The 17,803-nt window shown below is 41.6% G+C and overlaps 1 protein-coding gene across 2 annotated transcripts in view; it reads left to right on the top strand.

Annotated features, from left to right (window-relative positions):
• The window catches only part of cntnap2a (contactin associated protein 2a), a 1,620,024-nt gene extending 1,602,627 nt beyond the window's left edge, over window positions 1–17,397 (top strand). For both annotated transcript variants that reach the window (XM_068005678.1, XM_068005683.1), the window contains exons 23-24: window positions 6,750–6,824; window positions 16,021–17,397. In XM_068005678.1, the coding sequence (XP_067861779.1) occupies window positions 6,750–6,824; window positions 16,021–16,220 (275 nt within the window). In that variant the 3' untranslated portion in view covers window positions 16,221–17,397. The remainder of the gene's footprint in view (window positions 1–6,749; window positions 6,825–16,020) is intronic.
• Window positions 17,398–17,803: the final 406 nt, after the last annotated feature.

Genomic DNA, 17,803 nt, shown 5'->3' with positions numbered 1-17,803 from the left:
TCCTTCTGCACTGCCAACACTACTCTGTCACATCACCCCTCACACCCACTCAAAGCTCATCCTCATCTTACCTGCACTTACTCACCTCGCCAGTACTCATCCCTCTACTCAACCCAATCCTCATACAATCTCATGGCTCTATCTCATACTCACCCTCTCATGCATCTCTTTCACGGTCAGCCTCACTCAACCTGCCACTACCTGTGCTGCAGCCACAGGGCATGCATCACATATGTGCAGTAGGAAGCGTAAGGCAAACGTATCATGAGCATGAAGGGGATGCACAAGGGTGTTTGAGGGTTTGTCATGGTTTTTACTTATATTTAATTTCTGATCAACTCACATAACATATTATATTGTCACCACTACTGCCACATCTTTGCGAACCTTGTCTGGTTTGTGCAATAATGCCCTTTCCTGAGGATCACTATGAAGACCCACAACTGATGCCACCCATTGTGTCACTGCAGAGTGGGTGTAGGTGTATTTGCAGGGCTCTTTTGTGCAGACGACTGAGAGACGTGGGCGATGTCCCCGGTGGTACCCTGGAAGGATGCGGAGGAGAAGTTGTTGAGGGCAGTGGTGACTTTGACAGCGACAGGCAAGAAGATGGTGCTCGGGCCAGCCGGGAGCAGCTCGGCATGAAGGAGGCTGCAGATGTCCACGACTACATGTCGAGTGACTCTGAGCCTCCGTGTGCCCTGCTGCTCAGAGAGGTCCAGGAAGCTGACCCTGTGGCGAGGGTAGTGCCTTCTGCGACGCATCTCTCTCTGCCATTGCCCTCCCTCCTGCTGTGCAGGTGGATGTGTCACAGCATTGTGTTGTGGGGCTCCACGTGTCAGAGGTGGAAGGCGTGGCCGGCGAGGCTGGTGATGCTGTTCGTCCTCCGAGGAGGTCATGACTGCAGCTACGGCGGCCCCCATCCGGAAGATGTACATTTGACGGGGTCCGCAAGTAAATGTGTCTGGACACCGGGGTAAGTGTGCAAGTTGGTGAATTTTCTTATCAGGAGGAGGGTGGTGGAGGCCAAACTTTATCCAAAGTGACAGAGTGGCCTCCTGCAATGAGTGAGGGTCTCCCCCACCCCCCCACCTGTCAAATGGACCTTTGCAGCTGCCACAGGCTGATGGCTGCAACACGTCCATTTGAACTGGGAGTGTTTCCCCCAGTACAGGAAACAGACCCAGTTGTTTGGAAAATCCCACCCCTCCTAAAATATCATGTTAATCAGGCCTGTAAACGACCTGAAACACCTAAATAATTACTTTAAGTGGCACCCCGCTGGCTTTAATTGCCGGCTGGAGTCCCACATGTGGGGGCTGCGCGCGCATGTCAGCGCGTCACTGGAGAACCCGGAAGTGGGCGGGTTGGAGCCGGGCTCCGGACCCGCCCCGGGAATCCCCGATTTTCACAGCCCCCCCCCCCCCCCCCGCCATGAACACACCCGCTCGGTGGTGCGAAAATCGAGCCTCATGAGTTCAAATCCCACCATTCCAAGTTGTGAATTCAATTCAATAAATCTTGTGATTTGTGGGCTAGCTCTGGGGAAAAATAACCTTTTTTTTAAAAAAAGCTTCTGGATTCTTGTAAAAATCCAACCTCTGGGAAAGGGAACCTGCCCGCCACCCGCCCCCCCCGCACCACGTCATCCCTACCCAGTCTGGCCTTCATGTAACATCAGTCCCACAATGTGGGCAGCTAGGGGTGGGTCATACATTCTGCCTTGACGGTGTCATCATTGTCCCAAAAGCAAAAAAAATAAAATCATAGGCATTCAAGTAGGAATTCAGAATCAGTTCTGCTGTTACACTTGTTCATTGGATTCCGTGGTGCTTTAATATGCTTTTATTGTATTAGCATAATCAATGTTTTATAGACAGGCTTTCTACTACTTGTAATGGTTCATTTAGTTTCAGTTTGCATGCAACTAGCTGCCTGTCATTTTAACAAATGGTTCGATCAGATAATTAGCCTATGAGTTAATTTTCATTATTGCTCAAATTATTTTGATTTGTTCTGTGAGCTTTCTTGGTGGAGTTGCAATAATTGAGCACAGATTAAGTTACCAAATACAATGTGCTTACAATGAATTTAGTAGTTGGAATTTTTTAATGGAATGAATGCTGTGTAAAACTCAACTGAATTCTTTGAGTTTTTCTCTTAAATCCAGGTTATGGAGGCAAGAGAGAAAATAAAATCTTTTTTGTGAGATGAAGTTATTTTTTCTCTTTTATTTGCTTCCATAATTTATTTCCTTTAAAGATAGCTAGAGAAGTACATTCCATCCTACACAAGTAATGGCCCCTTTCCCTCTCACATGCACTAATGGTAAAATTGAATTATTATTGTATTTCAGGTGAAAGTATTTGATTGCTGTCCCATGCAGAACACCTATCGGAAGTCTGACTCACTTAAAAACTATTCCTTCCCTGACAAATGGTTCGGTAACATGGAGAGAATACCAACTGAATAGAGATCAGCCGTGATCTAATTGAATGGCAGAACAGGCTCGAGGGGCTGAATGGTCCACGTGTGTTCTTATGCTCCTAACTGCCAGCTGCCTCTTTCTCGCCTGAAAAACAGGCAGAGTGAAATATGGTGGAGACCTTGGACACCCATTTGCCCGCCTGATTCAAGTTTCACTCAAGCCTTGAAGTGGACGCCCAGCACTCCCACCCAAAACAGGCAGGAGGCCGTTTAAATTTGCAAATCAGGGTCCTATGCCTATTGTAGCACACCGATTGCAATTTTCATGGAGAACTGGGTGGAGCATGCGATGTGTATGTGTGTTCTGCTTTTTCCAACCATTAAAAGGCCTAACTAGTGGTCCCTTACTGCTGGAGGCCACTCCAAAAAGATAACTTGTTCTTTAAGTTTTTTGTGAGGCCAGGAGGAGCATTTGTGCTCCTCCTCGCCCCATAAAAATCTTCCTGGCTTGCTGCCAGCCCGTTCTCGCCTCCCTCCATACACAAACAGGCCGATTTTCCTCGGCACAAAATCAGCAAGCTGCAGCGGAGTGCCATTTGGTGCCCGCAGCTTGTTGGTAAAATTTAAATGAGTCCTGAACCTGAAAATGGTTTGCACATTTGGACTCTGGTCTTGGGCGCGTGCACCGATATCACGCCCATTTTGGGTCCGAACCGAAAATCTGATAATGCAGCTTTTGATCTTAGCATTATGATGTGCACAAGAGTTACCCAATCTAACTTCAGATTTCTCACCATCCACCTAACCCAACACCACAAGAATGTCCTACCAATCCATGTGTGGTGCTGTAGTGTACTTTTGCACTTCATATAGCAGTACCTGAATTATTTATTAAAATTTGTTGCCAGTTCTGGGTGATTCAAAATATTTCATGTCACTGTGACTATCGCAACTTTTCTCGTTGGAAAAAATTTAGCAGATGGGAGAATTTGAACCCACCACCAGTGTCAGCTCCAACGGCTACCTGGTCAGCTATTGCATGGCCACATACAACGTAAAGTTTCCTCTGCCCACCACAGTGCACCTCAAAGAGCACCCCTATTGCAGGCTGTAAGGGTCCTACACAAAATATCTAGCCATTCTCAAACTAGTTCTAGTGCATGTTTGCCTGTAGTGCAAACTCCCTGCTGGCTGCCATCTCACTTAATATTGCACTATTTCTGCACATACTAGCAGGCTCTCATCCCATCAGTCTAAGTTGGCAATGAACCTAGGCCCCAAAGGATAGTACATTATCCCACTGTGCCATCCAATCCCTTAGTGGGCTGCATACAGTATCATCTATATTCATCAGGGAAAATCTGTTAATGCGTCTAAGCTGTATTCTAGATGGCACTGTGCTGTTGTTTGGCGGCACAACTTTACCAAATCTTTGGCTTAGTGATGTGTATGTGGATATTTAAGGCTATTCACCTGGTAGAGTTATCTTTGTCTTGCTTGATTTGGTGGCAGTATGGAAGAGATTGAAACTCATTGACTTCAAGACAGAGGCCTGCACTTAGAAGGAATTTTTAAACATGACTTCAGCCAGTCAACACAACATGAGGCAAGGTCATCCCAATACAAGATAAAAATATGGAGTCAGACCCATGCTCCCTGTCAAGTGCGATACATTACATGCAGAGTATTTTAGATGTTCTTTTTGGAAGTTTCTGGCAGAGACTAGATCATAATTATTGTGCGTTTTTGTTGGTGCCTCAGTAACTTCTAAAAGACCCCATTTAACAGTCGCAATTGAGCAATGAAGCACACCATTGTTCCTGTGAAGCACATTCTCAGCAATGCATATTTTGCCTTGGGTCGGCTTGATTTTGGTGCACACCTCAGTGTGCCTACATGAAACCACGCTTACCAGTAAATGAGGATTCACCACGTAGTGTTAGAACTAACCTTAACTATTTCAGGATGAGAAGCAGTGGAAGTGCAAATACTCAGTTCCCTCAAGTGGGAGGACATAGTTTGGTTTCCATCATGCTGCTCAATTCCTTATCAGAGCCAGGCCAAATAGAGGCTGCAGCATCTTCTGAAAGGAGGTGGCAGCACTGGATGTTATTATGCAACTGGCCAAAGAGCACGTTGACAGAATGGTGGAAGCAGAAATCTTGCATGTCTACTCTTCAGCCAAAACATGGACCAAAGGAAGCTGCAAGGGGATATTGATAAGATGGTGGAATGGGCAAAAATGTGGCATGTGGAATTCAGTGTCAGTAATGTGAGTGGTATATTTGGTTTAAAAAAATAAAAGTAATACTTATATTTTGAATGGGGAAGGTTGGTTGATGTGAAAGAACAGAGGGATTTGGGGATTCAAGTTCACAAGTGGATACGCCATTAAAAAAAGCTAATGGAGTATTGGGTTTTATGGCGTGAGGTATACAATATAAAAGTTGCGATACAATGGTAAATCTATATAACTCCTTAGTAAGAACCATGGTTGGAGTACTGTGTGCAGTTTTGGACTCCACACTATAGGAACAATGTTGAGGCAATAGAAAGGGTAAAGTGCAGATCCACTAAAATGCTGCCCAGTATGTGGAAATACAAATACAAAGAGGGACTTGGAAAAATGGTGGCTATTTTCATCAGACCAGAGGAGATTATGGGGTGATTTGATAGAAGTGTTTAGAATTATGATAGGGTGGGGCAGAGTAGATAGAAACAGACCTCTTCCAGTAATTAAGGAGTTTAGAACAAGGGAGCATAGATAGAAGATTAAATATACGAGATTTAGGATAGAGAGCAGAAGAAACTTTTTTACACAAAAGTCTTTGAGGCTATGTAATGCACTGTCAGATTGGAATGCAGCAGTGACTGAAGCAGAGATCATCTCAACATTCAAGAATAGGTGAAATAAGTGGTTGAAAGAAAGGCAGATAAAGGGATACGGGGTCAGGGCACAGGCACATGGGATTATAATTGCTGCTCGTGTGGAGGATAAACGCCAATATGGGACTGATTGGGCCAAATGGACTGCTTCTGTGGTACAACTTCTATGTATTTCTGTCTAATTCTGTGTAAAGAATGGGAGATAACGTACCTTGGAAATTAAGGAACATATGTCATTGTACACAATTTGGTATTCAAAATGTTGGAATAAAGAAATAAAAGATATTTGCCGTTAAATTCCACGGGACTTCTCCTGGTCGTTGCCGTACCTTTGGTGGTAGAATTGGCGAAACCCCAACATTTACACCATTTTTCCAGTTTCCACGGATCTTCCATCAAAGTTATGGTGGACGATCAGGAGAAGCCACACAGAAATTCTACTCCATTATCTTTTTCTTGGTATTGAGCATCAGTACAGGTGCAATACTTCTTCTTCACTCAGTCCATATGGTTTATTTGCAGGAATAATCTTTGTGGCATAGAAATAACTTGTATTTACATAATGCCTTCTCCTGTATCTCAAACATCTCAAACACTTCATGTGCAATGAATCACTACAAAGTGTAGTGATTCTTAATACAGTCGCCATTCTGCACACAGCCATGATCCCACAAACAACAATGAGACGAATGATTAGTTAATCTATTTTTGTTGGTGTTTATTGAGGTTAGCCTATTTTGGTGGTGTCTGTTGAGGAAGGCATGTTGGGCAGGATCCTGGGGAAACTCACTGCTCTTCTTCAAATAGTGCCATGGGATCTTTAACATCTGCCTGAACCACCAAACCGGCTGATGGGAATTCCATTTAAATTGTATTTAAAGGATGGCACCTCCAACAATGCAGAACTCCCACAGTACTTGCTCTAAAGTGTCAGCCTAGATTACTTGCCCAAAAATAATCAAGCAAGGGCTTCAACGAGAAGCTTTTGATTCAAAGATGAGGGTGCGATCAAATGAGCCGTGCTGATCAGAATATTATTGTGCTTTGCAAAAAGAAACAGGTTTGTAAAACATGTTTACATGGTAAGGGATGCACTTGATAATGTACATTGTATTTAAGAACTCTAGTGTTTTGATGGTACCTATAGAAGTCAACAGCACAGAAGAATCCTGCCAGAATTTTTACACCATGTCAGTTGGCACCAACCCCTTTTGTTAATTTCTTTACAGAGATGCTGCCAATGTCTGAGATGTTTAATTAACCAACAAATGTATCTCTTGTTTTTAAAGTTCAGAAACTTCCTGCGTAAGCTCTTCCACTCCTGGGAGTTACCGCCTCCTAATAACTCATTTTCACTTTGCCTTTGCAGAAGTTCAATCCAATTAACCAGACATTAGTTATTAGATTTCTGACATTGAGTTTCTTTTCATTTTCAGCTAGTGCAGAGTTTCCCTACAATGAAGAAAGCACCATCACAGATGGAGTTAATCGAAATTCGGCAATTATTGGTGGTAAGTGGCAGAGTATGAACTCAGAAAATCATAGCGTATGAAACAAATTGTTGGAAATAGGGGCTCCCCTTTAATGGGTTAAACTGAACAACATAAAAATCAACTTTGTGTGAGATAACAGTTGCCGAGATGAACCTGCATCATTCGTGATCATCTGAGATCTGAGTGTTCTCTCGAGTTGGATCCCAACCTTGTTCTCAAAATTTCATGGAGGTGAGTACGGTTCAAAACTTGGTATGCCTAAATATGACATTCAATTGGGAAAGAGGACGGGCACTTCCTTACCACTTTATAATTATATATAACATTCAGTGAAATGATTTAATGGTTTTAACATTGAATCATAAAAATCAGTAGAATATGAGATTTTCATAGCCATCACATTAGTAGCTCAAGCAGTACCAGGAATCCTTTCTCCGTTTGCACTTTAATTTTGCCGCAAAAATGTCAATATTAAAACAGACTTTACCAGTTTAAAGAGCATTTCTTCCCCATCAGATGCACATTTTAAAATAAAAAGTTATTTTGTTTTATTTTTAAAAATATGTTGAGTTTTTGTTCTCAAAGTGAGCTGGCAAGCACCCCCACTTTTGTTTTTCACTTCAGTGCAAGGGATCAGACCTTGTCGAATGTTTCTCCATATCTGCTCAAGCAGCTGAATTATTTGGTTCCTAGATGTCAACTTTTATGAACTTCATTTTCTAAAGGAGCCATTTTACTTTCTGGGAAATAGAAGTTGTTGAACGTTATGTAGCAAGGAATGCTGGGTAAATATGGTCTTAAACGGGCATTAGGTAGCAGGAAGCTCCACAGGGGAAACACTCAGCAAATCGCGCACCCTCGGGGCACAAGCCTCTGGCTAGTACAGTTAAAATGCTACTTAATAACTAGATCAGTTAAACTGCATGGAGACAGTCAAGTACTGTTGAATCTATTACAGAGCTTGTAAGTGCATTTGAAATTGGGAGAATCTTGATATAAATAGGATAAAAATACATAGGGATAGAACATTAATGTAATATGCAGCCCAGCTATGAGTTTTTGGGATGATAGGTAAGAGGGAATAACAATGTCAGGAGACTGGTAGTTTTAGGGAAATGATAGCAAGGTTAGTGATGAATAATTGGAAAAAGGATATGAGGCTAGATTTTACGATCATGGGCAGATTGGGCGCGAAGGAATTGAACGAGCAGGCCTGAGGCATATTCCTTGCCCGGTTCTTTTTGCCTATAATTGTCTGGCTGGCTGTATTTTGTGCACTAAATTGCTGCCACACAGTTCATGACACAGCCTCATTAAGGTCCCAGAATTCATGCAAAAAATATTAAAATAAATGTATGGCAATTTCCTGGCTTTTGCATTGGGACTTCACTATTTGGCTTCAAAGCCCATTTTGATTGAGGGCAAGGGAAGCTCCTAAAGAGCAGGTTTTGTAAGCCTTCTTCCAATTTTTACAGTACTTTGTTAGTATTACCTTTTTATTTTTAATGATTCTAAAACATTTATTTGGGGCCAAATTTTATTTATTCACATAGTGAATTTTTTTTAAATGTCTGAAAAAAATTAGTCGCTTATTGTCCACTGAGTCACTGGAGCGCAAACTGTAACTAGCATTTACAGGACTTCAGAAGAACAAGTACAGATGAAAATAGAGGAAAGATGAAAAAGAGCTCTTCAGTACCAACTTTGACAGGAGCTCAGGAGCCACAAGACATCTAAGTGTAGAGTTTATCATTAAGGGTGAAGGTAAAAGTAATGGAGGATTGGTGTAGATTTGGTCTAAATAGAAGTATTTGGTAGTTGAAATGATACAAGGTGAAAGAAGGCATACCAGAGAGATCATTAGGCACCTGAACAGCGTTGGTTACATCTTCCATTATGCCACCAACCATATTTGTAGGACTTAGCACACCTAATTGCCAATGAGTAACGATAACTGCATCCACAGACTCCAGGAAGCCAGTTGCTTGGACATCTGCAGCCAACCTGCAATGCAATAGTTACCATCACTGCCGTCTTTAACATTCATGCCACCACCTTATTCCAGAGGCACACTGCTGCATCTGGTCACATGTATCAAATAAGTGTCTGACATATTGGTCAGTATAGCCAGCACTTGCATCTACTTTCACACTGAAGAAGAACAGGAGCCAGACATAGCTGCCCAATTTCACTGCACTGCCACCATTCAGATGTTATAAAGCTGTCATTAATGGAAGCATGTTCCTGCTCCTTACCTGTGCAGCCTTTGATATCTCCTCAAGCCAAGTGCATCCTTCAAGACATGTGTAGCTTCTAAGTTATTTTTCCAATTCCTTCTATTCTTTAATTTTGCCAGGTTGCCCAGGTAGCCACCCCCAGGTGAGTCAAGGGCTTGTGATTTCCAAGCTTCCCTCCAGTTTGAATCTGTATCCCTTATATAATGTGCCATCTTGTCATGTAAGCAGAGAAATAGTCTTCACATGTTTTCAGTTGATATACACAGTGACAGATATCCAAGTGATAAAAACAGAAAATGCTGAAAACATACAACAGGCTACCTGTATAGAGAAAAGGTTTTGATGTTCCAGAACTGAAGACTAAAAGATAAACAGACATTTTAAACAAGGGATACAGACATTTAAAGATAAATGGATGCTTAAACGGCAGTTAAAAATTTAGCCTTTCATAAAGCTGTAAATTATTCAACTATTCTCCATTTAGCCTTTACAAAGGCTGTGTGGGTCACAAGTGGATGGCAAGATAAGAACATAAGAACATAAGAAATTGGAGCAGGAGTAGGCCAATCGGCCCCTCGAGCCTGCTCCGCCATTCAATAAGATCATGGCTGATCTGATCCCAACCACAAATCTAAAGAACACAAGAAGTCGGAGCAGGACCCGGCCACATAGCCCCTGGGCCCTCTCCGCCACCCACAGGGCATTGACCGATCCGAACTCAGCTTCATGTCCAATTTCCTGCCCACTCCCCATAACCCCTAATTCCCTTTACTTCTAGGAAACTGTCTATTTCTGTTTTAAATTTATTTAATGATGTAGCTTCCACAGCTTCCTGGGGCAGCAAATTCCACAGACCGACCACCCTCTGAGTGAAGAAGTTTCTCCTCATCTCAGTTTTGAAAGAGCAGCCCCTTATTCTAAGATTATGCCCCCTAGTTCTAGTTTCACCCATCTTTGGGAACATCCTTACTGCATCCACCCGATCAAGACCCTTCACAATCTTATATGTCTCAATAAGATCGCCTCTCATTCTTCTGAACTCCAATGAGTAGAGTCCCAATCTACTCAACCTCTCCTCATATGTCCGCCCCCTCATCCCCGGGATTAACCGAGTGAACCTTCTTTGTACTGCCTCGAGAGCAAGTATGTCTTTTCTTAAGTATGGACACCAAAACTGTATGCAGTATTCCAGGTGCGGTCTCACCAATACCTTATATAACTGCAGCAATACCTCCTTGTTTTTATATTCTATCCCCCTAGCAATAAAAGCCAACATTCCGTTGGCTTTCTTGATCACCTGCTGCACCTGCATACCAACTTTTTGATTTTCTTGCACTTACTGCAGTACTTTCCAGTCTCTCGCCATTAAGAAAATAACTTGCTCTCTGATTTTTCCTGCCAAAGTGCATAACCTCACATTTTCCAATATTATATTGCATCTGCCAAATCTCCGCCCACTCACCCAGCCTGTCTATATCCCCTTGCAGGTTTTTTATGTCCTCCTCACTCTCTACTTTCCCTCCCATCTTTGTATCATCTGCAAATTTTGATATGTTGCACTCGGTCCCCTCCTCCAAATCGTTAATATAGATTGTAAAGAGTTGGGGACCCAGCACCGACCCCTGTGGAACACCACTGGTTACTGGTTGCCAGTCCGAAAATGAACCATTTATCCCAACTCTCTGCTTCCTGTTCGATAACCAATCCTCCACCCATGCCAGAATATTACCCCCAATCCCGTGATTTTTTATCTTAAGTAATAATCTTTTATGTGGCACCTTGTCGAATGCCTTCTGGAAGTCTAAATACACTATGTCCACTGGTTCCCCTTTATCCACCCTATACGTTATATCCTCGAAGAACTCAAGCAAATTTGTCAGACATGACTTCCCCTTCATAAAGCCATGCTGACTTTGTCCTATTAAATTATGCTTATCTAAATGTTCCGTTACTGTCTCCTTAATAATAGACTCCAAAATTTTACCCACCACAGATGTTAAGCTAACTGGCCTATAATTTCCAGCCTTCTGCCTACTACCCTTTTTAAATAACGGTGTTACATTAGCAGTTTTCCAATCTGCCGGGACCTCTCCTGAGTCCAGGGAATTTTGGAAAACTATCACCAAAGCATCCACAATCCCTACTGCCACTTCCCTCAAGACCCTAGGATGGAAGCCATCAGGTCCAGGGGATTTATCCGCCTTGAGTCCCATTATTTTACTGAGTACCATCTCCTGAGTGATTTTAATCGTATTTAGCTCCTCCCCCCCGAGAGTCCCCTGTTTGTCCAGTGTTGGGATATTCTTAGTGTCCTCTACTGTAAAGACTGAAACAAAATATTTGTTCAGCATTTTTGCCATCTCCATGTTTCCCACCATTAATTTCCCGGTCTCATCCTCTAAGGGACCTATGTTTGCCTTAGCCACCCTTTTTCTTTTTATATAACTATAGAAACTCTTGCTATCTGTTTTTATATTTTTTGCTAATTTCTTTTCATAATCTAACTTCCCTTTCTTAATCAATCCTTTAGTTACTTTTTGCTGTCTTTTGAAGAATTCCCAATCTTCTATCCTCCCACTAAGTTTGGCTACCTTATATGTCCTTGTTTTTAGTCGGATACTATCCTTGATTTCTTTACTTAGCCACGGGTGGCTGTCATTTCTTTTACACCCTTTTTTCCTCAGTGGAATATATTTATTTTGAAAGTTGTAAAATAACTCCCTAAATGAACACCACTGCTCATGTACCGTCTTACCCTTTAATCTATTTTCCCAGTCCACTTTAATCAATTCCGCTCTCATACCATCATAGTCTCCTTTATTCAAGCTCAGTACGCTTGTTTGAGAATCAACCTTCTCACCCTCTAATTGGATATGGAATTCAACCATGTTGTGGTCGCTCGTTCCAAGGGGATCCTTAACTAGGACATTATTAATTAATCCTGACTCATTACACAGGACCAGGTCCAAGGTTGCCTGCCCCCTTGTAGGATCAGTTACATACTGCTCAAGAAATCCATCCCTGATGCACTCAATGAACTCGTCCTCAAGGCTGCTCTGCCCAATTTGATTTGTCCAGTTAATATGATAATTAAAATCCCCCATAATTATGGCTGTTCCCTTATTACATGCCCCGACTATCTCCTGATTAATACTTCTTCCAGCAGAGTTGCAACTATTAGGAGGCCTATATACTACGCCCACTAATGTTTTTTTTCCCTTATTATTCCTTATCTCCACCCAAACTGTTTCATTATCTTGATGCTTTGTCCCAATATCATTTCTCTGTATTACAGTGATTCCTTCCTTTATTAACATAGCCACCCCACCTCCCCTTCCTTCCTGCCTGTCCTTCCTGATTGTTAAATACCCTGGCATATTTAATTCCCAGTCGTCGTCACCCTGCAGCCATGTTTCTGTAATGGCCACAAGATCATACCCATACGTAGTTATTTGTGCCGTTAACTCGTCCATTTTATTACGAATGCTACGTGCATTCAGATAAAGAACTTTCAAATCTGTTTTGTGACGCTTAGTTCCTGCTTTTTCCTTTTTTAACACTTTACCTATTACTCCATACCTTCTGTCCCTTCCTGTTACGCTTTCCTCTCTCTCCCTGCTCAGGTTCCCAACCCCCTGCCACTTTAGTTTAAACCCTCCCCAACAGCACTAGCAAACACTCCTCCTAGGACAGCAGTCCCGGCCCTGCCCAGGTGCAGACCATCCGGTTTGTACTGGTCCCACCTCCCCCAGAACCGTTTCCAGTGTCCCAGGAATTTGAATCCCTCCCCCTTGCACCATTCCTCTAGCCACGTATTCATTTGAAATATCCTCCTATTTCTACTCTGACTAGCACGTGGCACTGGCAGCAATCCTGAGATTACTACCTTTGAGGTCCTATTTTTTAATTTACCTCCTAACTCCCTATATTCTGCTTTTAGGACCTCATCCCCTTTTTTACCTATATCGTTGGTGCCTATGTGCACCACGACAGCTGGCTGTTCGCCCTCCCCCTCCAAAATGTTCTGTAGCCGCTCCGAGACATCCTTGATCCTTGCACCAGGGAGGCAACACACCATCCTGGAGTCTCGGTTGCGGCCGCAGAAACGCCTGTCTATTCCCCTTACAATTGACATGAAGACAACAAACTCGAGTCCATGGGTAAGTGATGGAGCAGCACAGCACCTATTGTTTGATAGCTGATGTAATTAAAGTGCTACTGCATGAGGTGGTTGCGAGGAAAATTTCCCCTTTTGGCATTCTAGGGCACCCTTCCCAGAGGGCAGCATTGCCATATGCTGGCAGCTGATGGCAGAAAAAGGTTGAGGAGGAAATGGTCTTGACTGTCACTGGCAGTACCCTCTGCAGTGCAGGTTAACTGCAGGACAATTTGCAGCAGATGGCACAGATCTACAACTGGCTCATGTGGAGGCAATTCCTGATGGGCGATGTCAGATGGGTGTGCTAGGGCCTGTAGATATGATTTGTGGCATATGGGCAGGTGCAGGCCTTTTTTCGTCGTGCACCATGAAATATTGCAGCTGGGGTGCAACCAAACCAAATGCCATCATTAACATTATCTTCACTTGACTACAGACATGGTACTCTGCAGTTTGTACTTGGTTGTCTTGTAACTGCCAGAGATATTGGAGGAACTCCTTTTTCTTCTATTTTCATCAATTTCTGTTATGCTGAAATCCTGTAAATACCTCACATACAGTAAGCTTTCCAATGACTTAGCGGGCTCCTTTTAGGACTATAGCTTTTGATTTTCCGCTCTGACACATTTATGGGGTATAATAGCGTTTAAAATAGGGGCTAATAAATCAGTTGAAAATGTTTCAAACTTGAGTTGGAATCCAAAATATATCTTGTAGATCAAAACCATTTATGTCGTTATGAACTTCAAATGAAAATAATTCAAACAGATCGAAGGTAATTCCCACCATGGCCAGGTTGACATCTATTTGTTACATATGCTAATAATGCAATATGTTATCATGTAACAATCGCAAACCTGGACCCTTAATAGACACAATAAAGCTTCAAAAGCCAATTTATAATACACAAAACTGCCTCTAAAACCTTGTAAATATTTTTATTACAAAGTTGCAGCATTTTTAATGTGCCTTTAAACTATTCCTCTATTGCCATGTTAATCACACCATTTTATTGTTAAAGTGTTTATTTATTTACGAATAAAGATTTAGTACAATTTCCTTTATTGAAATTTGAATTAAAAATAACATTAAATTCCTGCTTCACTTCAATGATCAGTGGAATAGGAGCCTGATATCACTGCACTGCACCAGTAAAACAATTATTGCAAGCTCATATGCATGTTTTTCTGCCAGTTAAATCAGTTCAACTTTCAAAGAGCACCACCACCAGCCTGAAGCAGAAAGTGCAGCTAAGACAAATATATCCTCGGAACCCCAACTTTCTGCTCATAAATTAGCTGAGAAAAACTGGTTGCTTTAAGAAAAATTGTGCAAAAGCAAGTTTTTTTTGAGAAGTATCCTTTTCATTCCAAAAATAGTTTTCAAGCTTTTTTGTCTTTATTTTTTGGTTTCATTCTGCACTACCAGAGCATCCGAGCAACTTGCTTCCAGTGTTATGCAGCTGCGGAGAGGTAGCTGAGAGCAGCAGCATTCTTTGTTTTTCCTTCCATCCTTCCTAAAGGGAAGGACCTTGATGGCCTGGCTGAGTTTGATAATTTGCTAAGTGAAGAATTGTAGATCTGCACCTGTATCTTAACACTCAGTGGTGTTGGGTGTTAGTATGCAAATACATTTTATTGCCAAGCTGCCACAGCATGTGCAAAGTATTCTTTTCTTTGTATGTTAAGCACATTTTTATTCAACCAATGAATGCAAATAATTCCTTTAAAAAAAAGATTTCACTGAAAAAGAAGCAATAATTGCAGTGAATAACTTCCTCTTGATAACTTACGAGCAGTAAAGGAACATGTCAGATCACGAATAGCTATTGATCTGGATTGTAAATGTGCACAATTACTTAACAAACATCTACCACCATTCAGTGGAAAGCTTCGCAAATTTTCACTTTCACTAAAGTTTGGAATTCTGGCATGAATTTATCAGACACAGCACATCTTAATGCAGCTTCTAGGTTTTTATCCAACAGTTGCAAATGGTACTTTGACTTCATCAGAGTTATTGCTGAGAATGTTGACTCACATAAGATGCACTAGACCCCCACCCCCCCCACACCCACCTTGCTGTCCACCCAGAATGTGGATGCTGCTTTGCTTTTGCCATGAGGTGCCCCGTTGGAGCTGCTCGTTATTGGTTGAGCTTGCTTTCTTCTGCTGGCCTGGAGCAGTTATTGGTCGAGCTGACCACGATGACGGATCCCCTCTCCATTCAACGTTTGCATGGTGTTGAAGTCTTGTGTTTTCACCCATGTTACACATAATTTTAGAAGATAAGCAATAACCATGGAAGTAAAGTGCACACAACGATGAGAAAAAACAGAGACTCTGTTTTTCGTCTTACCATTTTACCAACAAACACACATATAGGTTAAAGTACATGTGTGTATCCTGTGCAAATGAGTAATGAGATCACATGCCCAATGACGGTGTCTATTATTCACTTTTGATTTACTAATCAAAAATGCAATTTGCTGCATCTGGATTCTCAATTAGCCTCAGGTGGCTAGTAGCTAATGTATTGGACAACACTGATTTAAAGCAACCTCACCCCATAGTGACTCAGTTAGCAACCTGATGACACATAAATAATGACCACTTGTACAAGGTACTGGAAGACAACCAGTGCCTTTGGAGCCGTACCTCTTCCAGGAGTCAATCTCTTCAGGAAAAATTGGGGGAAAGTGTAGATTTCCAAAGAAAAGAAATCTTAACATAAAAATAATTCCATGGAGCCAGTCAATCTATCACCTTGATCTCACTGTTTAAGCACTTGACTAATTATGTTTATTTTTCTCTGTCAGGTGTTATTGCAGTCGTAATCTTCACCATCCTTTGCACATTAGTCTTCTTGATCCGTTACATGTTTCGCCACAAAGGAAGCTACCACACCAACGAGGCCAAGGGGGCTGAGTCCGCCGAGAATGCCGACGCAGCTATAATGAACAATGATCCCAACTTCACAGAAACCATTGATGAGAGCAAAAAGGAATGGTTCATCTAACACGATTGTGGAAAGGTTTTCCTCTGATATATTTTTGGCGATTCAGGAACGATCAGCACAAATGAACCAAAATGGAAAACACACACAAAGAAAAAGAAAGAATAAGATTCAAAACAAACCTAAATATATGATACTATGGATTGCCACCAGTTTTGAAAAGAATTTTCCCAAGTATGTGAATACTAATCGGAATGCATTTACACTTCAGAACAAAAAGCTGATAGTATAGATGATTACACATATGCCAAATACCCATTGTAAATATGTTTTATGTAGATCATACAAGTATAGAGTATATGTTTTTGTTGCTGAAGATGCTTAATTTACTGTATTTTACAATGAAAACAGGTAAATCATCATTACCAGAGTTTGTGCAAAGAATGATTTGGCATGCTGTGGTTAAAAACAACTTGAATTTTTCTTTTAATTACCATTTAAGCTGGTTGCATATTTCTTACCTTTTTTCCAATTATTGTTTTGTGCTTAAAAAAAAGTTTGATTTTGTAGAGCTACTTGACAGGCAAGATATAAATAAAATGGTCACAGAGATGTGTGCTTGGACCTGCACTCTTGTGTGTATGTGAAAAAAATGTGTGACCAGAGTGCATGACGGGAGCTACCAGAGTTCTCTCTTCACCCACGATGCCCAGAGTAACCAAGAAAAAACTGAAGTGTACACAGCAAGTAATTTTAATCTTTCATTTGTATTGCTTAACGAGTTGTGTTCTTAGCCTTTTATCACTGTATATATTTTTTATTCTTATATTTTATAAATGTTCATTTTCTTGTCCATTTCTAGCCTTTTATGGTAAAACTTTGTGTGGTGCCAGTAAACATTGTTTCTGCTATGAAGAAGTTGCTGCATTGACAAGAAGACAGTCACTGCTACAAACTAGTCCAATCAGGTAGAGCAGTTTTTTTTTGCATGCTTAGGGACTCCAGGATATTTACATTGTGAAAGCTCAGAAGTATCTGTATTTGCCTTTGGACTGATGGGAATGTGATCCATTGTATTCTTAATTAAAAACCACACTCTTACACATGGTGTTTTCTGTTCAGGAATTTAGGATAGTTTATAAATTTTTAAATTTCCAAACTGTGTCATGCCTTATTTTAAGTATGTACTGTAGTTTGGTTTAAAGAAAATAAGGGGGGTGGGGGGAAAGCACAACATTAAAAGAGCCTTGCTGTAACTTTATGTGTCCTTGTTGCTTTTTGATGACACAGGTGTAATGGTTTGCACCTATCACTGATGAGATATTCCGTATAGATTTCAAGTTAATTTGACATTACACTCTGACATAGCTCGGGGATCCTTCCTGGCACCACCAGGGACCTGGGATGGAGCGTGCAGTGCAGTGACCGTAAACCATTACCTGAGTCACTCCTGACCTTATGTCCATTCAGTGGTACAGATGCTATAGGAAAGATAGAGCAGGAGGTAAGAGGAGGGGGAGTTGCGTTCTTGATTAGGGAGAACATCACGGCAGTAGTGAGAGGGGATATATCCGAGGGTTCGCCCACTGAGTCTATATGGGTAGAACTGAAAAATAAGAAGGGAGAGATCACTTTGATAGGATTGT

Source organism: Heptranchias perlo, chromosome 2 (assembly GCF_035084215.1).
Source record: "Heptranchias perlo isolate sHepPer1 chromosome 2, sHepPer1.hap1, whole genome shotgun sequence".
NCBI classification, from domain to species: domain Eukaryota; kingdom Metazoa; phylum Chordata; class Chondrichthyes; order Hexanchiformes; family Hexanchidae; genus Heptranchias; species Heptranchias perlo.
The sequence above is the reverse complement of the archived record's forward strand: the minus strand, read 5'-3'. Positions and strand labels throughout refer to the sequence as shown.